The sequence below is a fragment of the Stigmatopora nigra genome, chromosome 23, assembly GCF_051989575.1.
Source record: "Stigmatopora nigra isolate UIUO_SnigA chromosome 23, RoL_Snig_1.1, whole genome shotgun sequence".
NCBI classification, from domain to species: domain Eukaryota; kingdom Metazoa; phylum Chordata; class Actinopteri; order Syngnathiformes; family Syngnathidae; genus Stigmatopora; species Stigmatopora nigra.
The window spans coordinates 3,054,747-3,079,345 of NC_135530.1; the positions used below are offsets into that span (position 1 = coordinate 3,054,747).

Sequence of the window (24,599 nt, forward strand, 5' to 3'; positions counted from 1 at the left end):
GATTGGAATGTTTATCATTCAATGACAGCTCTCCCAATCGAAATGGTCCGTGCATCTATTGTCGTCAATGGCAACTAGTTAAACAAGGTGGTGAGAGTTAATTTACCTTCCAGTTCTTTGGTAGAGTGGGCTGGGTTTCTCTTGGGTGGGCGGTGTCCTTCGCAAGCCCCTCCTTTCCCCCCCCCCCCCCTTCTCAGGCACCCAACTGAACAACACCCCCAACCCTCACTCCCACCACTGGCGACCCCGGAGAACGTCACCTGCCTGCGTGTCCTCTATGCCTTCGCCCTCTCTGGGCTAGACCTCCGCGTCTAAGGGAAAGAAAAGGAAGAAAAGAAATAGTAGCCGTCTCGGCTGGAACATGTTGGAAAACGGCAGGAAGATGTTAAAGGAAGGGGTGCTAGAGAAGAGGAGCGATGGCCTCCTGCAGCTGTGGAAGAAGAAGCTGTGCGTCCTGACCGAGGAAGGCGTTTTGCTTCTGCCGCCTAAGCAGCACGATTTCCCGCAGCAGCATCAACACCAGCTCCAGCACCCTCCTCCTCCTTCTCAGCCGCACCATCGTGGTGAAGACACGGGCAAAATCAAGGAGCTCCACTTTGCCAACATGAAGACCGTAGACTGCGTGGAGCGCAAGGGCAAGTACGTCTACTTCACGGTGGTCATGTGCGAGGGGAAGGAGATCGACTTCAGGTGCCCGCAGGACGAGGGTTGGAACGCCGAGATTACGCTTCAGATGGTCCACTACAAGAACCGCCAGGCCATCCTGGCTGTCAAGTCCACCCGGCAGAAGCAGCAGCTGCTGGTAGTCCACGTGCCCGGACAAAGCCACAAGACGCTGCGGAGCTCGCCTAACGTGGCGTGACAGGCCGAGTGGACCTTCCGGCGCTATTTGTGGTGAGTAGAAAGGTGGCGGGGGGGCGTGGGGAATCCCCTTGTCAATTAGAGCGCTTCTTGTGGTCTGCTTGAATCAAGCTTTAATTAGAACTATAGTTTCTAATAGCTTTTTTTGACACTGTTTGATTATAACCATTTCTTTTGGGACTTTAATGGTCCAAATATTTTTCCAGGATTTAAAAAAAAATAAATTTGCGAAGAAAATTAAGGTCGTTGACCTTAAAGCATTAAATTGACATGCTAGAATCCAAGTTTTTTTGAGCTTAATTCCAATATTTTGTGTAGTGGAAAGCTAATCGTTGGTGTAACAATGATTGGAAACCAATTTGTTGACGCCATTGAACTAAGAATATAACATAAGCATATTTACAAAGCTTTACAGTTGAATTTGTAACAATATGTACAATTCTTTTCCTTTCCAGGTCAACTGGACAAAAGATGGCGACTATCCAATTTTGCCAATGTTGCATCGGCATGGACTCTCCTGGACAAGAATCCCTAGACCAAGTCTTGCCCCCCAAGCCCCGCCCCCTCACAATTCCCTCCCTGGAATACCCCCCCGCACACAAAACAAACTTCCCTAAAGACTCATGGACTAAGAAAAAAGCATGTGAGAAAACAAAGTGTGTTGGGCCGTATGGTTATTTATTACACATGTATATATATTTTTTTCTATCAGTGTATGGAGTGGGACTGGGAATAAGCCTTGATTTGTACTGTTGTCGTCTTATTAGCGGGTAGTTCGGTATCATCCAACCAAAGATTCATTTACAGATGCCATTTTCTATGTTAGCCACGTTTGGAAGTCTTAAACACGAGTCCACACACATATGGAGTATTAGCTCCGCCCACTGACATGTCTTTTGTCAGTTTTCTTTTCCTTTCAGGTCCATTTTCATACCCTCAATGAATACATTCCATTAAAACAGGTACAAAAGAAGGAGAGCACCCTTCTGTTTGGTTTATCCAAGTCAAACTGGCTTGCACAGGTCAGGAGGTCTTGCGCTTTCATGTTAGAACCCGCCTCATTTCCGAGTCTAAAAGTAGCGGCCAGATCTGGTTTCATCGCCAGTTGCTGGCACTCAGATGAAGCGGTGTCAAAAAGCCAGCCAATCTAGGCTAATTCGATTAAACGCCACGCGTGGTGACGCCATCTTTTGCCACACGCAAGACGGCGTGGCCGCCGGCTGGCCTAGCTTGTCGCTTCTAATACTCGGCGCCTGACTTGAATCGACACTTGTGCGTTTGAGTGCTTTTCTGTGTCATTTTGGTTACACTACGATTCTGTGTGGACAGACAAATATCCGAAAAAAATGACTTTTTGGGGTTGCTTTGCTGCATCAGGAACGAGTGTGCTTCAATTCATCCAAGAGTCAAATAAAAAGCACATCAAAAATGACTGAATGAATCTACTGAATTGTGTCGTTGATAAATGCAAGTTGTTTTTTTTGTAAGCAACTGACAATGTTCCCCATTTTGTTGTCCTTGAAGGAGGTGAACAGATGAGGGAGGAGGAGGAGGAGGACATGATTATTGAGTTACGCCATGCTGCTGTTGACATCGCATTTCAAATGCCGGCGGTGGCGGCACTCCGCCTTTGAAGCGCTCTTCCGGACGTCAGCTGTTGTTGATGGCTTTGCGCGTCTTGGCATGCTCGCATGACCGCCGACGTATTCCTCGCCAGTCTTCAGCCAGTGAGGTAAGAGGAGACTTTTTTTTACCCGTGGGGTTATTTACTTCTCCAATGCTTTGACACACACACACACGTGACGTGATATTTCAAGTGTGTTTGGTCAGATTCAGATTAGAGCTAGGCTAGAGAAACTATGGCTCGGGAGCCACCTGTGGCTCACTCTTTTTAATCATTATTATAATTCTCTACATCAACGCTTTAACGTCTACTTGATTTCACGTGGGCCGGACTATTTTAGATATAATATTTAGATTTTTTTTATAAATGGATAAAAAGAACTAGATAAAAAGCCCTCAATATTCAGTTGTTCATATATATAAAAAAATGTTTATTTGAGCTTTTTTATATAGTTTTATATTTTACAAAATGATTTTTGAACTAAAAAAAACAGAAAAAATGATAAAAAAATGACAATTATTCATTTAAAAGGGTGAAAATGCAGAAATTTAATATACATCTATACTCTTCATTTTAACTTCACCCTAAAAAAGAAAGTCAGCACTCATGATTTACTTTCCCAGGCCACACAAAATGATGCTGCGGGCCAGATTTGGCCCCCGGGCCGCCACTTTGACACTCACTTTTACATCCTTGATACCCATTTAACAACAAAAGCTTAATGTCATCAAAAAAACTACTTTCAATGTGTCAAAATGACAAAAAAAGCACACATTTCCCCATATTTCGTCTTTGTGTCTCTTAAAGAATATTATTTGAAAATGGCAATCGTTTTTGGCTCTCTATTTCCAAAAAGCTACCCAACCCTCTTAAAAACTGCATTTTGGACATCCAAGCATTCCATTGGTGCATGCGAGGTGGTCTCAAACCATCGATTCTCTCCCACGCTTATGTTTATAAACCTCTTCCAATCAATAAGAACCCGGGTGTGCATTTGAATTTCCGATTGTGCGTCATCATGATCTGATGAAGGCAATTTGTATCGATCAAGTACACCAACAATAATGCATACACTTACTTGCAAAATAAAGAACTTGTTATTATAATCCCGCTAGCAGGACAGAAACCTTTATGACTCCCGTAACATAAATAATTGTTATTATTATATGATTACACGACATCTGGCACGGCAACAATCGTGTGGACGGCTGCCAATCATTTGTCTTCGTGACATTGAGCGGACGATACCGTTTATTACGGCACTTCGATTTATGCTAACTAGCCGTTAGCCAGCTGCAAAAATTGTTGCGTCTGCTTGGAAAATAGTGGTTTCCAAATTCCACTTTTTCTTATGTTTTTATTGCACACGACTGATAAACGCGCAGGTGTTTCCTTCCAACTGTAAACAAGGATTCGGACACACCTGTGCAACCACAGGTGACGAAATGTCTGGCGCTGATAAAAGCGAGCTGGCGCCGTCAAAACATCCCCAGTCGCCATATTTTGCTTGCCTTCAAGGTTGCAGTTGTGTTTTTCCTTTTGTCAAATGCTCACTTCCTCTTTTTTTGTGGTTGATAACGTCAGTTCTTGAAAATAGGCTGGTTGATAGATGCCAATTCTTTTTTACTGGGAGGTTTGGCAGCGATTGCTTTGCCTTGGCGTCTATTTTTGTGTGTCAATCAATGAATGGTGTTCCACATGGATCAATCTTAGGGCTTCTTGATTTTCATTATTTTCATAGTTGACTAACTACTAATTATTTTATAACAGTCCTATGGATCCAGGCTTAATATTTCACCTGCAAATATGCATTGTGGAAAAAGAGCTATTGTTGTATGTAACTATCTAACTTACGGGTGTCAAAGTTGAGGGCCGGGGGCCAAATCTGGCCCGCCGCATCATTTTGGGTGGCCCAAAAAATCAAATCATGAGTTTTTTTGTTTTAAGATCAAATTAATATGAAGAGTATAGATCTATATTAAATTTCCTGATTTTTCCCATTTTAAATCAATAATTGTCATTTTTTAATCCATTTTTTCTGTCTTTTTAGGTCAAAAATCATTTTGTAAAATCTAAAAATTTTTTTTTAAAAAAACTCAAATAAACATTATTTTAGATCTATAAAAAACTGAATATTCAGGGATTTTATTCCAGTTCTTTTAATCCATTTATATAATTCCATTGGTCTTATTAAGAGAACCTTTACTTTGAAGGGTCTCAAATTCTGGGTCTTAAAATGTGTTTTTCTTTTCATTAACATCTTAAAGGCCCTTCTATGACAATCACATTGTTTTGACTAGCCAAGGCGAACACACATTTTGTCTCCTACAAAAAAAAAGTCGACACCCCCCTCCCCCCTTTTTCCAAACCTTCCACTATTCATCTCCCACATTGTCTTTTTTTCTGTTCATCAATTTGATTCTCGCTCCTCTCAACTCGTCTCTCGCCTCCACCGCCATTTCCCCGAAAATCCTTCGCTGGAGAAAATAATTGCAACCCGAGTGTCGAGTGTCGGGGGCCCGCTCGTGCGAATCCGAGACCCTCGCAGATGGGTTGATGAGTGGGTAGTGAAGAGTAGGAGGTTGGGGGTAGGCTTTGGGGGAGGAGGGGTTATCCAAAATAAAAAAAACGGATATCCAGGCTGTCTTCAATGTCACCGAGTGCAACAATCTAACAATACACTTTATCACTTTCTTCTCTTGTCAATGTGAGATTCCACACCAGCCTGGATTTCAAATTTCAACCATCCGCTAATAATCAGACGCCCGTCACGCAGGCAGGTATAGGGCCATAAAAGACCCCCCCGCCCCATCCCCCTCCTCGGCGATACTGTCAGCTTTATGGATGTTCCGCAGCTTGGCGTGGTGACTCATCCGGAATCAAAAGCATACTGACTGGCTGCGTGAAGTTCATTTTGAAAGCCGCCACTGTCGCCAATGTCGTCGCCAACATCGCCACCTGCGTTGGCTTGGCTGGTGTGGGATTTTTTGTTCAGGTTTGAGTTCTTTCCCAAAGAAAAATAACCTGCCTCGAGTAGCTAAAACCAGAGAATTATTCTGGGGGGCTTTATTTTGTTAGCCGCTTGTCCTCACTAGGATCGTGGGGGGTGCTGAAGCCTATCCCAGGTGGTCAGCCACTTCACAAATGGGTTACCAAAAAAAAACTAGAGTATTCAAATTTTAAATAATGATTCCTGCTATTTTCTCTTAACGCAGGGGTGGGTAAACTTTTGGGTCGCGGGGGCTACATTGACTTTAAAAAATTGACAGATTTTGAACTAAAAACACAGAAAAAAATGATTAAAAAATGACATTTATTGATTTAAAAGGGAGAAAATCAGGAAATTTAATATACATCTATACTCTCCTTTTGAATTTGATCCTAATAACAAAAAACTCATGATTTAATTTCTTGGCCCACACAAAATGATGCGGCGGGCCAGATTTGGCCCCCGGGCCGCCACTTTGACACACGTGGCTCATTCCATTGGCCGTCCATACCTTTGATGCCATTGGGTGAAGGTTCAGGTAGGAATAGCGTCCATGTCCATGGTCGTGTGACGTCATAGGGCTAGAGTTGCCAGAAAGCCGGCGTCTGCTTCCCTGGTAGAGAGGTCAAAAGGTCACGTACATTTGGGACTCCCTCCCGTGAGTTGATATTTTTAGTCTGGCCTTTTTTTTTTTTCAGCTCCGCTAGTAAGCGCCCCGACGACAAATAGCCCTCCGGCGCCGTGCCCCCAACAGCTTTTGCCAGGGTTGCATAACACATGATGGCGTGGTCGTAGAAGTCAAAGCGGCCATACTGTAAAGTCCTTCTGCTCAAAAGCGCCCTTTGTTCGCCAAACTGGCTCCGCTTTGTCAACTGTACCCAAAAGTACCGACAATTGTGCGGGGGGGGGGGGGGGGGGGGGGGGGGGGGGGTTAAAGTGGCCGTATAAAAGAGTCGTTTGTCTGGGCTTGGGTACCTCGCCTTGATGGAGTTGTTTTGGGCACTGGCGTTTATTTGGAAATCGTTTGTCGCTATTAACAGCAAAGGGCGTCCCATCAGCCCTTTGAACTTGATGTCGAGTCTGTACCCATACACACACACACACACACACACAAGCATTTATTTGTCCATGCTAATGTATACGTGACGTTGTCTTGAAGTACACTTTTGGCTAATAATCCTCGGGCGTGCATGCCAACGTTGTAGAATAGCCGCGTTGTCTTCGGGATAGCCTCGGGCACACCAATAATGAGGGTAACACGCCGCTGGTGTGCTCAAAATCTTCTTTTTATACAACGACTACTTTGTGAAAGGATTTACTGTCACGAGAATTAAAACTTTTGGATTCAGAAAAACATTAAAGCCAGTAATCAATCATAATGTTTCACTGCCGTTCACAATCCTAGTCATCCAATCAATGTTTCCTCTAATTTTTCATTGGTCTGTGTAGAAAGACAACCTCCCTGAGCGCACTGAGTTCTATTGAGAGTGACATCATCATTGCTCGCCATGGGCACACCAGTATAACACCTGCCATAATTAATTTTTCATGTAAAACATGCTGTAAAACACAAAAAACATAAGAGTGGACAAAGCTATTGCCACTAGCTGCTGCATAAATGGTGCCATTATGGGGAAAGTGGTTAAAAACTTAAATAAAAATAAAAATGTAGCTTTTATTTACTACATATCATATGATTGCTGCTGTGCAGAGAAGACGAAAGTAGTAATTGTCATTCTCAACTCCCATATGCTTTTTTCTAACACAAAAAAGAGACTAAAAAGTAAACTTGGCTAAAAGATATAGCGAAGACTTTTCCTGAAATCCCTGACTGATAAACGGCGCTGATAAAAGTGGATCAATACGACACTGATGGTGTTTTATGATCCAATAAGATGCCCAGTCATGAAGTGCTGCAGTCAAGCCAGCATGTATTAATGGAATTTTGGTGTCGAGCCGCACTTTAAGCTGTTTTTTTTCCTTCTTCCCTTTCAATGATGCGTTGACCTAAAAACATAGCGCCGCTTCCTTCTCACCACGCCACAACTCTTAGTAGATACATCATGAATAATAGATGGTGCTTAGATCTCGTCTAATTCCATCGGCAGGCGACTCGGTGTGTACATGTGATGATTATTCTGCAGCCTGCGTGAAGGCCAAGTACTTTGGACTTTTGTTTTTGGAGTTAGCCTATGGCCTTGATTCCAAATTTGTACTTGTCTAGCCTTTTCAGATTTGTGAAACTTTCTGCCATCTGTCAGTTTGATTGTATCAAAATCAAGTCAGTTGCTAAGCGGGTTCTATTTTTGTCTCACTAGGAATACACCAGGGCCAGACGGCCAAGTTTCTGCTGAAAAAGTAGATTGGAAGCAACCAGCATTTTAGGAAGAAAAGATTACAAGAGAAAATGGCCAATCAGGTAAGACCATTTCCTCTCTTTGCAGTTGTCAGTCTTTTCTCTTAGTTTAAAAACAGGGAAAACACAAGATATTTTGATGGTTGCACAAATAGCAGTTATTTGTTTTTATTATTCAGTTTGATATCAAACTCCAGCCTTCATCATGTTGTTGGGTGGCACAGCTAGTCCCAAGTGGATGCCTACAGTCAGGCCAAATTTCTCAGTAGACTGCTTCTGTTGGACTTCAGGCTTTAACTGGAAACCCTTCTCCCCATCAAAATAGTCCATGGGTGTAAAGGTCAAGGGGGTCTCCTCCAATAGACCTTCAAGGCGGGTACGCCAGGCTTGGAGAAGGTTGGCGGTGTCCTCACGGTGGAGGTGAGCTGGAGCCCAGAAAATTTGAGGTGGTAGGACTTGGAAGCCACAGTAGTGGAGAATGCCATTCTGTTGAAAAGCAGTCAGTTTATGTTCATATTATACAGATCAGCATGAGATATTTACCTGAAGTGGCCAAAGTGTCACATTCATGTCTCCATTGATACCATTGGCACTAAACATTGACTCTTGAGATCCAGTTGTGAATGACAGTATAGCTTTCTTGTCCTGAAAAATAACTTTGAAATATTACTCTGTCCTTTAGATTCCATGTGTTGGAAGGTTTACCTTAAAGATACCCTGACCATAGCGTTTCCCATTGGAGAAAGCATAGCCGAGAGTGAGGACACGGTCAATCCAACCCTTGAGGATGGCGGGCAGACTGAACCAGTACATGGGGAACTGAAACAAAAATTCATTAAAAAAAAAGGTAAGTCCTGTAGTAATTGGGAAAAAAAGTATTTAGTTACCTGGAAAATGATAAGGTCAGCTTCTGTTAGCTTTTGCTGCTCCTCAGTAATGTCAGTAGTCAGTTTTCCAGCCTCCCACGCCAATTTAGTCTCTTCAGCATAATGGAAGTTTTGGGCATCCTTAACCTCACCTGTACAGTTAAGTTAAGGTTAGAATAGATCTAAAAAAAATCACTAGGCAAAAGAACATTACCTTGAACGTCTTCAGCAGTTGCAATAGCTTTGAACTTCATAGCATAGAGGTCAGATACTTTGACATGGCAGCCTTTGGCAGTCAGGACTTCGACAGCAGCATCTTTGGCGGCGGCATTGAAAGAACCAGAGCTCTGGTGGGCATAAATGATGAGCACCTTCTTTCCTGCTAAATATAAAACGGCGAGCAAAGACTGAGTAACACATTGCCATCCAAAAAGCAATTAAAATAGCTTCAACATTACCCATGTTTGAAGTCGGCTATCAAAACACCCACAGAGAGAGAGGCTGGAGAACTGCTGTGTTGAGAATTAGCAAATGAGGAGTTTTTATATCCAGCGACCAGTCCATTCTCACAGGTGCTGCCACCTAGTATTTAACCCAGCGGCCAATCAGATGGCAAGCTCACGGTGATGGATGTATATAGATTGATGGATGGATTGAAATGACAGAGAAACAGACATGTTTCTTTTAAATTTGGATGTTTTTATAAATATAAATGGGCTTTGAGATTGAGCCTTGTGGAACACCATCGATTCAATGTCGGTATTTGATTAAAAAAACATTAATATATGTTTTTGATTCAAAATTTAATAACTAGGACAACATATATTTTGAACTGGCAGTGTTTTTGTTAAAAAAATTCATAAAAAACAGGAGATATTGCCAAAAATGTTTGGGGTTCTCTAAAAAATATGAAAAAACATACTTTAACACTGTAATCGCATCTCTACTGCCGTTTGTTGATTGGCTTTAAATCATGTAGTATCTCTACTTGGGAGTATTTGGAGGAAACTTCAGAGAGAGATGATAATTATCAAAGAACCCCACCATTACCTCTTTGATTTCCTCAAAGAGAATAAAACATGAATTTCCTCTCTAGTTCACATCGCTTTAAAAAACCTCAAACTTCCATTTTATCCCTAGGACAGATATATAGTGGATTTTTTTCGGGTATTTTTTTATTTTATCAATTCAACCAGAACACACTTTTTTTTTTGATTGAAAAAAAAACATTTGCCCTTCTCAGCGCCACTCCAGCGTGACCCTCCATGTAATCTGAGGCGCTCCCAGTATGCTCACGGCCGCCATACTCGCGGTTGCCATGGCAATGGCAACACTCCAAAGCTTCCAGAAAAAACCTTTGTTTTATGAAAACGCTTCAAGGAATGACAAAAACCCGCGTGGGCGGGCGTACACTTTGAACATTCCATACGCTTTTTTTGGTAAAAAAAAAAAAAAAAAGCAATCAGAATGAAGAAATAGAGATGTTTGTTTAATTTAAAAAAATGGACATTTCACAGCGTTAACCCTCGATTTGTGAGAAAAAAAATTAAATGACCACCCTGAAACTTTTGATGACTTTTGGGTGTCACATTGTTATGCACGTTTTTTTTTTTTTTTTAATTTAATTAACAATGCATGAGAAGGCACGGAGCATTTTAGACCGTGGCGTCCCCCCCTCTCCTCGCCATTTTTTTGTCGTCGGGGCGAGTGTGATGCAACTCATGCAATTTTATGACCCGCTGAATGCAATTACCAAACCTGTCAGGAGTTTTCGTCCATGATGTGTGCACTCTGCTCATTCACCCCCTCCTTTGAGATAATATATACACGCTCTGTCATTGTGACACGCGTGTTTTCAGAGTGCTGATGCCTGGAATTAGGGGGGGGGTGCTTGGGAGTCTGCCAGATATTGCCAAGATATGGAAATTTATTCAATGAAGGAACTAATAGGTTTTTCGCACTTGATTTTTAGTGTTACAAATACTACAGATTGCATCACATGTGTCAAAGTGGCGGCCCGGGGGCCAAATCTGGCCCGCTGCATTATTTTTTGTGGCCCGGGAAAGTAAATCATGAGTGTTGACTTTCCGTTTTAGGATCAAATTCAAATGAAGAGTATAGATGTATATTAATTTTTCTGATTTTCCCACTTTTAAATCAATAATTGTCATTTTTTAATCATTTTTTGTTTTTAGTTCAAAAATAATTTTGTAAAATCTAAAAATATATCAAAAAAGTGGTGAAATGACTCAAAATGGCGCACATTTTCACATATTTTGACTGAATTTCTGAGTATAAAAATAGGATTTTTTGACCTCTTGATTTAAAGGTTTCCTTGTCTTTCACATAAACACCAGTGAATCCTCACATTATCTTTTTTTCCCCAACATATGTCTCTCAACACAAAAAAGCCGACGCCCAAGGGGATGCCCCGCCCTCCCGGCTACCTGATCCCACCCAACGTGAGGCCCCGCCCACCGCATCAATTCCCGTAAGCAATACCTTTCTTCTTTTGTGTGGTTACAACCTGCCCGAATTCGCTAAAATTAGATGAGATGAAACTTTATTCATTTCGTACTCGGGAAATTCAACCTGCCCGAATTTGCTTAGATTACATGAGATGAAACTTTATTCATCCCGTACTTGAAAAATTCACACGAAAAACACTGTAAAAATTGGGTTGCATTTTCATAAATCATCCCAAACGTTGTGACGAATGATCGTTTACGCCCTCCCCCCCCTTGCCTTTATGTTGCCACTCGATCCCCCCGTTTGTGGCAGTCGATACATTATACTGGTGGGAAAACATAAGCCCCTCGCTTGCTTGATTTTCTTCCAGTCATGCATTTCAAAGAGCGATCCATCCACCTCGAGAGAAAACCACATCATAATGCATTGCGGCACAACAATTTCATACACATGGGGAAATACTATATCTATATACATATATATATATACAGGCGTACAACTGGCAGAACCAGTATTCTTGCCAGATCCAAGTACTTTTTAAGAAACCAGCTATCAAAATTATATTCATGAGAGAGTTTAATATCTAAATATCTACTGTTTTCAATAGTACTTAGATATTGGACAGTACTTAGATATTAAATAGTACTTTGATATTAAACAGTACTTAGGTATTAAACAGCACTTAGATATTAAACAGTACTTAGATATTAAACAGTACTTAGATATTAAACTACTTAGATATTAAACAGTACTTAGATATTAAACAGTACTTAGATATTAAACAATACTTAGATATTAAACAATATTTAGACATTAAACAGTACTTAGATATTAAACAATACTTAGATATTAAACTCTCTCTTAGATATTAAACTCACTCTCTCTCTTTGATATTAAACTCTGTCTCATGAATATAATTTTGAGAGATGGTTTCAACAGTAAACTCTCTGTCACCATTTGACCGGCGACCAAAAGACCAGCGACCAAACGTCCGGTCACGACTGAACGTAGATGCCCGTCAATGGCTACGGCCGTATTGTCTTTTATCTTAAAGTGCAATGGACATTTTTTTAGTCGCTCCACCAAGGAATCAATCGACCCGGCTCGGCGGGGTTAAATGATGGGCGCCCCGGCGAACCCTGGCGCTAATAACCAAGCAGCGATAAAAGCGCACCTGCCCGACCTTAAACCTAAGTGCGCCACTCATCACACGCGGGCCCCGTAGGCATGCTTTTATGGAGCTTGAAATAAAGTTAGTTTATTGGGCCATCCGCTCTTTACGTGCGAAAATAATAAAAGCCAAAAGAACATTTCAATGGTTAGCGTGAGCGTATATACAAAATGTAGATGCTAATTCCTAGCAACAAGCAATTATTTTTGTGTATACTGCACAGAATAGCAATATTTTTTTAGATTTATGAGCAAATTACACTGGATGCTTTTGTGTTTTAGGTGGAAATAATCTTAGCCATTTTTGTAGCTATTATATGTTAAACATTTTGGGAATTGAGAGAATGCTAGCATGCTAGCATGGCAAGATGGCGGCGCCTGTACGAGCTCTCTCAATTTCTTGTAAGTGCCATTTGGCATTCATTCACTTCCTGGAACTTTAGGAAGGAAGCAAAAATGTAAAAAATGTGGCCATAATTAATATTATTATTATTATTTATTTATTTTCTGATTGACAGCAAGCAAAAGGTCCCCTAGTAAACACCCAAATTGTCCCAGAAATCACACATTGCGTTCCTGGTCCCCTCTTGCGCATGGGAACCTAGCGTCAAGTTCATGAGCAGCCATCCGCCAGCGTCCGAATAGCGAGGCCAGACGGGCGCGTCTCGCTCGCGGCAAAAGGTCGTCTGGCCCAGCTTGGACGACGGGTCGCCCGCGTGGGCGAAAGACCCCCAGTAACACAACATCCGATCGGACAGCCGCTTCTCGCCGGGCGTCACGGCCAAGCCGGCCACGGGCGCCGAGTCGAAGACAAACGGCAACTCGGCGCCGTGACACACGCGTTCGTAACAGAAGGTCAAGCCCGACCAGACGCGAGGGTCCGACGTCACGTGGTCAAAGACGTACATCCACGTCTTGCCTCCGGCTTTCGTGGCGTTCCGCGCCGACCTCCGCGCCGGACACAAGAAGACGAAATCGGTGACGATCTAAAGCGGATGACATAGACACGGTTCCGTCATTTGTGCGCAATTTTCAAATATTATTTCTTGAGAGCCATACTCCGAATTTAAAAGTAAAAATATATGAAAATGTGTGATATTTTTGGTCATTTCACCACTTTGAAAGTCAAAAAAAAGTCTGAATTCTTTTGAAAACATGATTTCACTGTTGCTAATCAATGAGTATCAATGAGAGAATGCATGTATCAGAGTCTAATGAAGAAAATTATGATTTAAAAAGGCTATATACACCCATAAAAAGAGCCAGATATAGCTCCCGAGCCATAGGTTCCCTCCCCCTGCCCTAAGAGAATCCGGCGTTCCAGTCAGAAGGTTTTATACATGTGCTAAATTTTGCTGATCCAATTCTACCATGTCTGCAGGCGAGGAAAGCTGGCGAAGTGGCTGACATTCACGCCGACCTCCCCCGAAAATCCTCCGGAGAAGTGGCCTTTCTGAGGTGAGCGCGGGTGCGAGCGTGCGTTCCAGCTGCAGCCCGACTGGCGGCGAATACTAAACGCCAGGCGGAGCGTCCCCTTTTGACCTCGGCGTCATGCCCGTCGCAGACACCTTGCACTCACATTGACATCTCAGAGGGAGACGCAACTAGCAGATGCTTCCGGATTCCATCCCTCTAATGATCACGGCCATAATGAGTCATTTAGTCCACTAAAATAGGCTTTGATAAACTCTCCAGGGATTCCAAATGATTGTACGTTCATTTTGAAAAAAGCTTATGTCAGGTGTCAAAGTGGCGGCCCGGGGGCCAATTATGGCCCGCCTGCATCGTTTTGTGTGGCCCGGGAAAGTCAATCATGAGTGCCCACTTTCTGTTTTAGGATCATTTTAGTATAGATGTATATTAAATTTCCTTATTTACCCCCGTTTAAATCAATAATTTTAATTTTTTAATCATTTTTTTCAGTTTTTAGTTCAAAAATCTTTTTGTAAAATCTAAAAATATAATTATAAAAACCTAAAAAAAAAATTGTTTTAGATCTATAAAAAATTGAGCACCAGAGCACCCAGACAAATCCCACACAAACGAATCCGGGATCAAACCCTCGATCTCGGCATCGAGCCAAAATGGACAACATCGCTTTGACACAATTGGCCTGGTTGGAATTTGCATCCTCGTTTGCATCCTCTTCTGGTTAATTAAATAACTGGTGTGAAAAATATTGTTATTCATAAAGCAATAAAATCCACCCAAGCTAAAGAGTTTAGCTGTAATTAGCATTTGAGCATAAAAACAAGAACACAGCCAGTGGATATCCTGAACCCGCATTTGGCTCATAAAATAAAGAGCGTGTGATGCCTTCTTCCATTCTCCTCCATATTTGTTATTCCCTCAGTCCGCATTGAGCAAAACTCTTGCTTAAAAAAGCCAATATAACCTTCCAAATAATTGCACAATAATGTGGAGTTGAAAATGAATCCCTCGGCCTAACCCATTTTTACATGTACCGTCTTGGCCTGAGTATAGATAATATTTTTTGCATTGAAATAGGTCTGTCGTCTTATAAGCGGGGTCTTGTCGTTGTACCCATTCACACCACAAGAAGGCGCCAGATATTTTTGAAGCGAATAATGAACACTTTGATGGTTCATTCAATTATTATGTACTTTGTTTCAGATATACTGTATTTTGTGTCTATATGGTGTTCAAAAAGTATTTTCTGACTTGCAAAAGAGGGCGTCGTCTTATATTCAGGCCAATACGGTAATGTATCATGATTTTCTTACCTGAGCTAGCATATTTCTCCGATCAGAGTCCCGATAGAGCGGCAGATATTGGCGCAAAACACGCAAGCTGTGTTGTTTGAAGATGGCAGTGACGTACATGATGGACTCCACGGCGGAGACCGGCTTATTAAAAACGCCGTATGCAAAGATGACGCCTTCCTCTGAGGTGGTACCTTCAAGACAGAAACAAAATACGGAAGATTGAATCTAATCTAATCACAATAGAAACACTGTGTTTTTGTGTTTTACCTAGCAACACGGCTTTTTCCGTGGGCCAGCGGCCTTCCCGGAAAGCGGCGAGCGCCTGCTCCTGGATCAGTTCGCCATCCACGAAGGGACCCCACGTTTCGAAGACCTCCAGGAATCGGAAGGGGTTAACGAGCTGGGTACCTGAAATGACAGAAATGCCACTTACAGAAATCTCTCCAACATCGCTGCCATTAACCTGTTTTGTGGAGCGGAACTATTTTCACTGTGAGTATTCTACTTAAACTATTTACATATATTTATATATATACACATATACACATATACACATATACACGTATACACGTATACACATATACACATATACACATATACACATATACACGTATACACGTATACACATATACACATATACACATATGCACATATACACATATACACATATACACATATACACATATACACATATACACATATACACATATACACATATACACATATACACATATACACATATACACATATACACATATACACATATACACATATACACATATACACGTATACACATATACACATGCACATATACACATATACACATATACACATATACACATATACACATTACACATATACACATATACACATATACACATACATATACATATACTACATACATATGCAGATACATGGGCCTGCGTGGGTTTTCTCCGGGTACTTCAATTTCCTCCCACATTCCAAAAAACATGCATTCTAAGCTTATTTATGTTGTATTTGGGGAGTTTCAGGGCCATCACAACTCAGCAAAGATTTACAACAGCGCTAAAAACCGGGAGGCTTTTTTGTCAAGGTCCCCCCTAAAGAGTTCTTTTCCTTCGCCAGATGCCATCACTCAAGATAAAGCAAGTCGTCGGCCATCCTACTTGTTTTCATCTGCGCTTCCAGGACGGCCCCCGACGAGAGCGACAGCAGGCAGACCACATCGCCGACCGAGCAGTTGGCCTTCCTCGCAAAGTCCTTCCCCAACTTCAGGGCGTCGTGCCTGCGGGTCCAAATAGGTAAGAGAGAAATGGCTAACGTGCTAGCTGGTAAATGTTGCTTTCAAACCTGCTTTTAAACGGGATGGAAAATGGTAAACTCTGCAGAACCGCTTGCTTGAACAGATCTTGGCTGCTTTGGATCGTCAGGTGAAGAGCGACAGACTGAGCACCGGCGCTTTCTCCAAATAGCGTTACCTGACGCACAAGCCACACCCACTCAGCGACTCAAAACCCCAACATTTCTGGGCCGTAAACTCGCCTTGCCGGAGTCGCCTCCGAACATCTGGATGTTCCGTTGGACCCAAAGGAGCGCCGCCTGCTGGTCCAGAATGCCGTAATTTCCCAGCGCCGATTTCTCGGCGTCCTTACCGGAGACCAGGAACCCGAACGCGCCTTTGGAAAGTCAGGTGATCAGCCATGTGGAAATTGGCAGCCATTTGCCAAATTACCTTTCACGTATCATCGCTCGCACGTTCCTCTTCGGAGGCGGGCGGAGTCATAAAAGGCTGCCATTTTGAAATAATAACTCTCATACGCACTCCCATTATCATGACCAGACGTTTGGTCGCCGGTCAAATGTACTTAGATATTCAACAGTACTTAGATATTAAACAGTACGTGGATATTAAACAGTACTTGGATATTAAACAGTACTTGGATATTAAACAGTACTTAGATATTAAACAGTACTTGAATATTAAACAGTACTTAAATATTAAACAGTACTTAGATATTAAACAGTACTTAGATATTAAACATTACTTAGATATTAAACAGTACTTAGACATTAAACAGTACTTGGATATTAGACAGTACTTGGATATTAAACAGTACTTAGATATTAAACAGTACTTAGATATTAAACACTGCTTAGTTATTAAACTTCACTCTTAGATATTAAACAGTACTTAGGTATTAAACACTACTTAGATATTAAACACTACTTAGTTATTAAACTTCACTCTTAGATATTAAACAGTACTTCGATATTAAACAGTACTTCGATATTAAACAGTACTTCGATATTAAACAGTACTTCGATTTTAAACTTCACTCTTAGATATTAAACAGTACTTCGATATTAAACTTCATTCTTAGATATTAAACAGTACTTAGATATTAAACTCTGTCGCAAAAAGACAGGCGACCAAAAGACCCAGCGACCAAACGTCCGAGCACCCCAACATGTATTGTCCTTGACTATCAATTCTTATTTTAAGCAGAAACGTGGAGGATGTCCTCACCTAGTCTGTACTCCAAGCTGACCACAATCGTCCGAGTGAAGTTGGCGATGAAGCGACCATCGTACAGCGGTTTGGAAGCCGAACCCGCGATGAAATCGCCGCCGTGGATCCACACCATTACCGGAAGCCGGTCACTCGGCGGAGTACCGAACTTCATCTCCCGGGGAACAAAAACGTTCAGGTACAGACAGTCTTCGCTGACCTAAACGAGGCGAAGGATTCCAGTCAAAGCGCCATTCCGCCGTCAAGAAAATTTAACCTTTCTTACGTTTTGTGGACATTCCGCAGCGATCGGGCCTCTGCAACCCTGCACGCAAGGAGACCTCGGGAAGGTGGCATCGTAAAGTACCTTCCTCGGACTCACGGGTCTCGGCGGCTTCCAGCGGTAAGCCCCGACTGGGGGATCCGCGTATGGTATCCCGTAGAAAATATAAGCCTGGTCTAAAGTCATTCCCTGGACTGGCCCGTCTTTAGTCATCACCACGGGTCCAGAAGAGTCCAAATCCTGGACTGGTGGCCTTTCCTGGGCTAGTGGCTCCATTCCAAAATCCGTTTTATGGACCGACGGTTCTAGCCCAGCGTAGATTCCTCTCAGGAAACTAGCAAGGTTGAACTGGTTCTCCATTTTGGCGTGCACTGAAGCCAGTGTGCAAAACAGCAGCAAAAACCTCCACCACGCCATATTTGCTAAAAAGTACGGATGTTTTTGAACAAATGACGGGGAGGGATTGCGGATGGCCTCGACTCCCTAGCTTGTGACTCCAATTACTTAAGTTAAGATAAAGCGGAACAACAAAAAGTCGCTTTATGTTTGGATTGAGCACACATGGCCTTTACTTTGCTTAATGTCATTACCGTGTACATTCAGAAAGGTTGACCTTTTTTTACAGTTATTTTATTGCTAAAAGCATGCAAATGTGCCTTTTTAAAATTATATTTGCGGAATAATCCAGCCTTTTCTTGTTTAATAGTTGCAAGAAAGGACTATTTTTGGTTGCTAATCTGATTCCAAAATATGATGAATGCTGATGTTCAATTGGGAGTAAATTTGGGTAAACACTGGCCTCTAACGGTGATTGTAGTAAGGACATGTGAAGCATTAAATGCAACGTTGTAATATAATTAAAAATCATGTATGAACACGCATGCACATTTGGATAGGAGTAAATGTATTATTATTATGTTTTTATTCCTCTTTGCAATACCTGAGGGTAACGTTCGTCACTTCCTGTGACATCATCACACACCTGCCACTCATTTATAGGCAGGTAATTAGCAGCAAAGCTGACCTTACCTTGAGCAAAACACACTCTGCTGTATTCTTGAAGAAAATGTAAGAAAACTCATTTAAAATGGATTTATCTCATTTTGACTCTCTTGTATTTGCAGGAAAAACTTTGACTTTCCTCTCGTCCTTCTAACCCTGATGGTTCAAGTGATATCATTAGGTAAAACTAATTTTTGTACCATATTTTTCATGATTTATGTAAAAATAATTCTTTCAAAGGACACGCCGAGGACATTTTCTCAATATGTTGGAAGGGCAACCGCCAGGAAAGGTTGGAACTTTTATTTATGACTTTTGTGAAGTGAAATGAAACGTTTTAAAGGTTACAATTTTATCCACTGCTCAGCAACTTGTGGCTCAACGGCACATCTTTAAAAAACCTCTGGAAGAATAACAACATGGCGACCTTGAGCGTTCCTCTTTCAGTAGAAAACAACGTCAGCCTCCTTTACGCCGGCATCCTTCGCTCTTGGACCTTCACCATTTCCCCAGGTAAACAAAACCCCGTCTTAACAGCTAAACCGGTAAAATATACACTTATTTCTTTTTCAGATCCAAAGCAAACCAAAGTGCACGGAACTCACAAACCGACGGAACGCCCAACAAAAGCCACACAGGTTGTGGAATCATACCCAAAATCCAATTTCTCCAACTCATTGCAGTTCTTTTGCAGGACTTCCTGGATTTGTTGACTCCTACCGACGTGTTCCCTTGTGAAAATGACACATGGTTCTTCTACCAGGAGGACAATTTCTTCCTTGCTTTTGGTACACGTCGTCACTTTAATCTGTCTTAACCATCGAATTTTCTTATTAAAATGTTGTCATTTTCAGGTCATTCCGTGCGCTACCCCATCCGTGTGCTCTACCGCTCCCCCACCGCGTTCTTGCTATCCTGGTCTTCAGGCCAGACTGCTTTCACCGCCAATTCTCACACAGTTGGCCTATATTATTCTGACCGAAACTCCTATAAACTTCTGAAAAGAGAAGAAATGGAAAATAATCCTCACCATGTCACCTCCCTGGAATCCTGCACCCCTTACGTCGTCTGCGTGGACACCGAGACGGACTCTATCGTCACTTGTCTCCCTACATTGACAGGTATTGCCAATTTTTGACACTTGACCATTTTTTCTGTTTTTAGTTCAAAAAGTATTTTGTAAAATCTAAAAATATATTTAAAAAAAGCTAAAGTAAACATTGTTTTAGAATTTAGATCATTAAAAAAACTGAATATTCAGTTTTTAATCCATTTATAAAAATTAAAAAATCTAAATATTATATCTAAAATGGTCCCTCATGAAATCAAGTTGACGTTAAAGTGTCCCGCGAACCAACCAGAGACTGACACCCTTGTTTTAGAGCATCTATGCAGGAAATAAAATCTTTTAATTGTGTACAAATGAGCTCCAAAGTCAGGCAGCCCGTTTTAGACCATTTTTGGCATTTTCCTATCAGATCCCGTCATTCCCAAAGACTTTAAAGTCAGTTCTCTGAACAGCAGCACCATAACATTGACCTGGGACTTCCCCGAGGAACTCTACTATTCCTTCTTCATCCTCACATCCTTCTATCTGGACGGCTTGAACCACGTGGTGAAGGAAGTCCCCCAACGCCATACGGCGGACGACTTTACCATCACCTTACATGATTTGCCACCATGCAGTCGCGTGTTGTTTGGCCTACAGACGGTCTGCCAGGCGGGACCCGAGACACGCTACAGCGGGATGATCGAGACCGACGGAAACATCGGTAAGCCGCACTTCCCTATCCAACTACCAGACCCTTTAAAATTTGAGCAATGTAGCCCACTCCAGCATCGAGGCCTTGCGCCAGACCTCGTTTGGCCCGGAAAATTACACTCTGAGCTGGATGGTGAGCGCCCTGTCCACCATCTCCAAGTTCAACATCTACCACCAAGGCGTGTTGCAAGGCACCACGTTCTCCACCGACTACGAGGTCACTGGTTTGACGCCTTGCCAGTTTTACCACGTCAGGGTGGAAGCCCTCTGCGGAGATGCCGTGCTGATGAGCGCCGAGACTATTCCAGTACACACAGGTACTCACTCGTACCTTTTAAATCTTGTGTTTATAGTAGTGTTTGGTTCATTAATGCTTATACTTTAATATATAGCCATCCGCTAATCAATAACAATTTAAGCGTCTTTATTGCGAAATTGTATCTGGGGAAAGGGTTGAGTTTAATCCAAATCAAACAATCAACAATTCTCTCTGAATGAACAGTGGGTCAGTCTTTATATAGGAAAACAGGGCATAGTATGGTTTCTATGACAACAACCAAACTTTGGGAAAAGTCTGATTAATCTGTGGCAGGTCTCCATGACCACAACCACACTCGGCAAGTTTCTTATCATAACGATTTTTCTATACTTACAAAAACTGCAATCATAAATATAATTAACCCAACAAGTAAAATTTGCTTTAAAATGTTGATTGTTTTTGAAACTATCTGATCAGGCTCACATTTATTTTCAGGACCCCGTGGCGCGTTAGAACTCCGCTACCGCACCAACGACTCCAAGGCCTTCTGGATTCCTGGCTCGCAAAGCTCCGCCTTGTCCTTTTTCTACCAACTGTCCCTGGATAACGGCCCTGTCCTCCAAGAGGACAATTTGACGGAGACGCAGTTGCAACTGCCAGGGCTAGAAACCGGGAAGAAGTACGTTCTCGGATTGTGGGAACGCTGTGATGGACGTTGGCTGTCGGGACGGACAGAATTGTGTTTTGCGGTGGACCATTCCATCTATGGCTTTTTGGCGAGAGGTGTTGGACTGGACTCCATCAAAGAAGACCAAGGTCAGAGACCCAATTGTTTTGTACTCAGTCATTTACTACAAATACATTTTTAATCTGGTATTTTGTGCTCCAGCTGAAGAAATGTACCTGCTCAGAATGGTGGTTCCAGGTTCGATTCCTGAAGACATAGGCGACGAAATGACTGAACTCGAAGCCGTGATGGTGGAAAGTATCCGGAACTTGGTAAATTTCCTGATATCATTGTCTCTTGTGAGAGGAAAGAAGAAAAAAATACATTGTGTCTTCCAGCTACTTGACTTGTTCAAAGAAGTCCGTCCTTCAATCCGCCTGGAAGAAATGGGAATGGAACCCGCCATGGAGAGCCAGAAAACACAAGTCCAATTGATGCTCTTCGACTCGTCGCACCGAGACGACGACATGCCGCTCCCGGTTCAATTTCACAAGGATTATATCCGGTCTAAAAACAGTGCTTATGTCTCGCTTCGGGATGGAATCCTTTACTGGGATGGTATGAGTGGACAAAATTGCGTCCAATCTGTCAATTGATCAGCCTGTATTCATCAAAATGGTTTCTTATTTTAGGTCCTGACCTTTGCACGCCGTCCAATGGAGCAGTTTGTCCACAAAATTCTCAGTGTGTCAATACTCTTGGTTCCTACCATTGCGCCTGCAGGAATGGCTACTACGATGTTAGCACAGCGTTACAGGACCCTGTGACCTCCAACCCAGTTTGCAACGGTACTACAATTGTGTTTTTCGCTAGTATTTTGAGTCTTACAAAAATGTAAACCTAATTCAAATCTGATCTTTTAAAAAGCACCATCTGATTGAGTTTGATTTAATAGCACAATTGAAATGATCATATTCCCATTCATGTTAATGAACAATATTAAGATTGTAGCCGAGGGCTAATTTCCATCTCTAGTCCTTTTTGAAGATAAATTATGGCACTTTTGTGTTGTGATGGCAATTTTGTTGGTCTAACAGCCAAGCTTGAAGATGATTGGCCAAGAGATTCAGAGATGGAATTTCATGTATGCTAATTGTATTGAATTCTAGGTATGTGAGGCTTTGGCTAATGTATCATTCTTTTTAAAGGGAACTACACAGTCACCTCTAGAGCCAGCCCTTGTTGATGTATTGGAATTTTTTAGTACAAAATCTTGCAATGGGTTGCGTGTCTCCACAGAGAAAGGCATTTTCAGCCAGTGTCTGGACAAAGTGATGATCGGAGGCGTGGCCAAAGCCTACTTGAATGCATACATTGGTGCCAAGGTGGAGGTGGTGCTAAACAACGCCACTTGCCCAGTGGAGGAGACCGCCATGCTGTTCCACTTCCGCACGCCCCGACTTGGCACGGAATGTGGCACCAAGAGGAAGGTGGGTGTGATTATTTTCAAGTTAAACACGGATCGAACCTAAGAATCATTGTACCCAGGTGAACCAAACCCACATGGAGTTTCAAAACACGCTGTCCGTCAGCGCCACCAAAGATAAAGCCATCACGCGCCGAGACCTGAAAGTGATCTGGAAATGCGTTTACCCTCTGCATTACATCCGTGACGCCCACGTTGGCATCGATTTGAAATGGTAAGTGCCGTCACTTCATTTTTCCTGCACTTTTAAAATGACCACTTTTTTTTTTTTATCCATAGGCTCAAAGCCTACTCACTGGTCCACTTCAACAACTCCCTGCAACTCGGCCTAACCATGGATCTGTTCGGCGACCAGTCCTTTAGCGAAGGTTATCACAAGTTCTCCAGCATGGACCCGGAGGACACGTTGTACTTTCAGGTTGCCTTGGACACTGAGGTCTCCTTTGCCTCAAATGTCCTACTACACGTGGAGACATGTTGGGCTACGGAGACCAGCGACCCGCAAGATGAAGTTCAAGGTCTTTTCCTTAAGGATGGGTGAGGAATTGGAATGCTTCGGTCCAAATGCTAGAAAAGTGCAATCTATGACTGCACTTTTGGTCGCCGGTCAAATGTACTTGGATATTAACCAGTACTTGGATATTAAACAGTACTTGCACATTAAACAGTACTTGCACATTAAACAGTACTTGCACATTAAACAGTACTTGCACATTAATTAGTACTTGCACATTAAACAGTACTTGCACATTAAGCAGTACTTGCACATTAAGCAGTACTTGCACATTAAACAGTACTTGCACATTAAGCAGTACTTGCACATTAAGCAGTACTTGCACATTAAGCAGTACTTGCACATTAAGCAGTACTTGCACATTAAACAGTACTTATAGTAACCATATTTTCTTTGTCTTAGTTGCCCCATTGACCAGACCTTTCGGTGGCTTTCGGTGAACGGCGTGGCTCAGAAAACCAGATTCGCCATGCAGATGTTCCACATGCCTGAAGAACTGCCTCTTTATTTTCACTGTTTGGCCAGCATCTGTGGACTGAAGGAGAACTGTACAAAGGTTCTGTTTTCCCGCAATGGATGTGGATTAGCACTGAGCGCAGTTGTTGACGTGGCAAAATGTATTTCTTATTCCTCCTAAATAATAGAACTGCACCAGCCCTCAGCGTGCTAAGAGAGCAGCCAACTTCTTGATGGATGCCAGATCCAACCGAGCTGCCGTGGTTTCAGCTGGACCTCTGTCGGTCAGTCGGCAAGTCTCAAAAGTCACGAAAACTTCCTGTGAGCTCACGTCGGATTGTGAAGTTGTCTCGACAACAGAAGCTACATTATGTATATTGCAACTTTTAATATGGATTTTTTTTCCAGGGACAGAGAACAAGATGATGATGATGATCTTCATTCTGGCAGGTTTAGTGGGCATTCTCGGATTAGCTTTACTGTTCGTGAGTGTAGCCAAAGCTGTGGTGGTTTATAATGCACAGCGGCACAATAAATAGTATTTAAACTGTTATTTTGTATGTGTTTTTTCCTTTTTAAAATGTGATCCATAAAGGCCAAAGTGTACCAGTCTGATAC

At 42.3% G+C, this 24,599-nt stretch overlaps 4 protein-coding genes and 1 long non-coding RNA gene across 6 annotated transcripts; 3 read left to right on the forward strand and 2 right to left on the reverse strand.

Moving 5' to 3' along the window:
- Nucleotides 1-223: 223 nt before the first annotated feature.
- Nucleotides 224-1,834, forward strand: phlda1 (pleckstrin homology-like domain, family A, member 1). Its single transcript, XM_077709621.1, has 2 exons — nt 224-894; nt 1,317-1,834. The coding sequence occupies exon 1, from the start codon at nt 362-364 to the stop codon at nt 860-862; it is 501 nt and encodes a 166-aa protein (XP_077565747.1). The 5' UTR covers nt 224-361; the 3' UTR covers nt 863-894; nt 1,317-1,834.
- A 6,148-nt stretch (nt 1,835-7,982) lies between these two features.
- On the reverse strand, nt 7,983-9,294 carry LOC144181279 (NAD(P)H dehydrogenase [quinone] 1-like). 2 transcript variants are annotated; one of them, XM_077709666.1, is made up of 6 exons: nt 9,155-9,294; nt 8,911-9,078; nt 8,718-8,848; nt 8,536-8,649; nt 8,374-8,475; nt 7,983-8,316 (listed from the first exon to the last, which is right to left on the reverse strand). In XM_077709666.1, the coding sequence occupies exons 1-6, from the start codon at nt 9,156-9,158 to the stop codon at nt 8,017-8,019; spliced, it is 819 nt and encodes a 272-aa protein (XP_077565792.1). In that variant the 5' UTR covers nt 9,159-9,294; the 3' UTR covers nt 7,983-8,016. The 2 variants fall into 2 exon arrangements, with proteins under 2 accessions (XP_077565792.1, XP_077565793.1); XM_077709667.1 differs by having other exon boundaries at nt 8,911-9,075; nt 9,155-9,285.
- A 1,803-nt stretch (nt 9,295-11,097) lies between these two features.
- LOC144181293 (uncharacterized) lies at nt 11,098-18,507 on the forward strand. The gene is made up of 8 exons (XR_013324645.1): nt 11,098-11,187; nt 13,717-13,793; nt 15,106-15,245; nt 15,333-15,553; nt 16,169-16,344; nt 16,450-16,733; nt 17,550-17,751; nt 17,859-18,507. It is a non-coding gene; the product is annotated as an uncharacterized LOC144181293 (long non-coding RNA).
- On the reverse strand, nt 12,817-18,336 carry LOC144181291 (cAMP-regulated D2 protein). The gene is made up of 8 exons (XM_077709676.1): nt 17,839-18,336; nt 17,571-17,772; nt 16,586-16,719; nt 16,394-16,521; nt 16,210-16,328; nt 15,329-15,469; nt 15,080-15,252; nt 12,817-13,321 (listed from the first exon to the last, which is right to left on the reverse strand). Exons 1-8 carry the CDS (start codon nt 18,250-18,252, stop codon nt 12,869-12,871), a joined length of 1,764 nt encoding a protein of 587 aa, XP_077565802.1. The 5' UTR covers nt 18,253-18,336; the 3' UTR covers nt 12,817-12,868.
- A 335-nt stretch (nt 18,508-18,842) lies between the features above and the next one.
- Nucleotides 18,843-24,534, forward strand: LOC144181585 (uncharacterized). The gene is made up of 18 exons (XM_077710162.1): nt 18,843-18,903; nt 18,960-19,018; nt 19,078-19,129; nt 19,205-19,350; nt 19,411-19,475; nt 19,532-19,625; nt 19,692-19,958; nt 20,316-20,609; nt 20,665-20,916; nt 21,354-21,674; nt 21,748-21,857; nt 21,924-22,143; nt 22,218-22,373; nt 22,825-23,015; nt 23,074-23,225; nt 23,291-23,548; nt 23,928-24,081; nt 24,170-24,534. Coding segments are annotated over exons 1-18 (3,144 nt in total). The 5' UTR covers nt 18,843-18,901; the 3' UTR covers nt 24,521-24,534.
- The last annotated feature ends 65 nt before the right edge of the window (nt 24,535-24,599 follow it).

Bases quoted from the DNA above. Each gene is read 5' to 3' on its own strand.
- LOC144181279 (XM_077709666.1), bottom strand. The intron at 8,650-8,717 runs GTAACTAAATAC...TTTTTGTTTCAG, and splicing joins CTGACCTTATCATTTTCCAG to TTCCCCATGTACTGGTTCAG. The intron at 8,317-8,373 runs GTAAATATCTCA...GCTTTTCAACAG, and splicing joins TGACACTTTGGCCACTTCAG to AATGGCATTCTCCACTACTG.
- LOC144181585 (XM_077710162.1), top strand. The intron at 19,351-19,410 runs GTAAACAAAACC...TTTCTTTTTCAG, and splicing joins GACCTTCACCATTTCCCCAG to ATCCAAAGCAAACCAAAGTG. The intron at 22,374-22,824 runs GTACTACAATTG...GTGTCTCCACAG, and splicing joins CTCCAACCCAGTTTGCAACG to AGAAAGGCATTTTCAGCCAG.
- LOC144181291 (XM_077709676.1), bottom strand. From the start codon at position 18,252: ATGGCGTGGTGGAGGTTTTTGCTGCTGTTTTGCACACTGGCTTCAGTG. The intron at 16,720-17,570 runs GTGAGGACATCC...GACTTTCCAAAG, and splicing joins CAGCTTGGAGTACAGACTAG to GCGCGTTCGGGTTCCTGGTC. The intron at 15,470-16,209 runs GTAGGATGGCCG...CTGTCATTTCAG, and splicing joins GGAAGCGCAGATGAAAACAA to GTACCCAGCTCGTTAACCCC.
- phlda1 (XM_077709621.1), top strand. From the start codon at position 362: ATGTTGGAAAACGGCAGGAAGATGTTAAAGGAAGGGGTGCTAGAGAAG.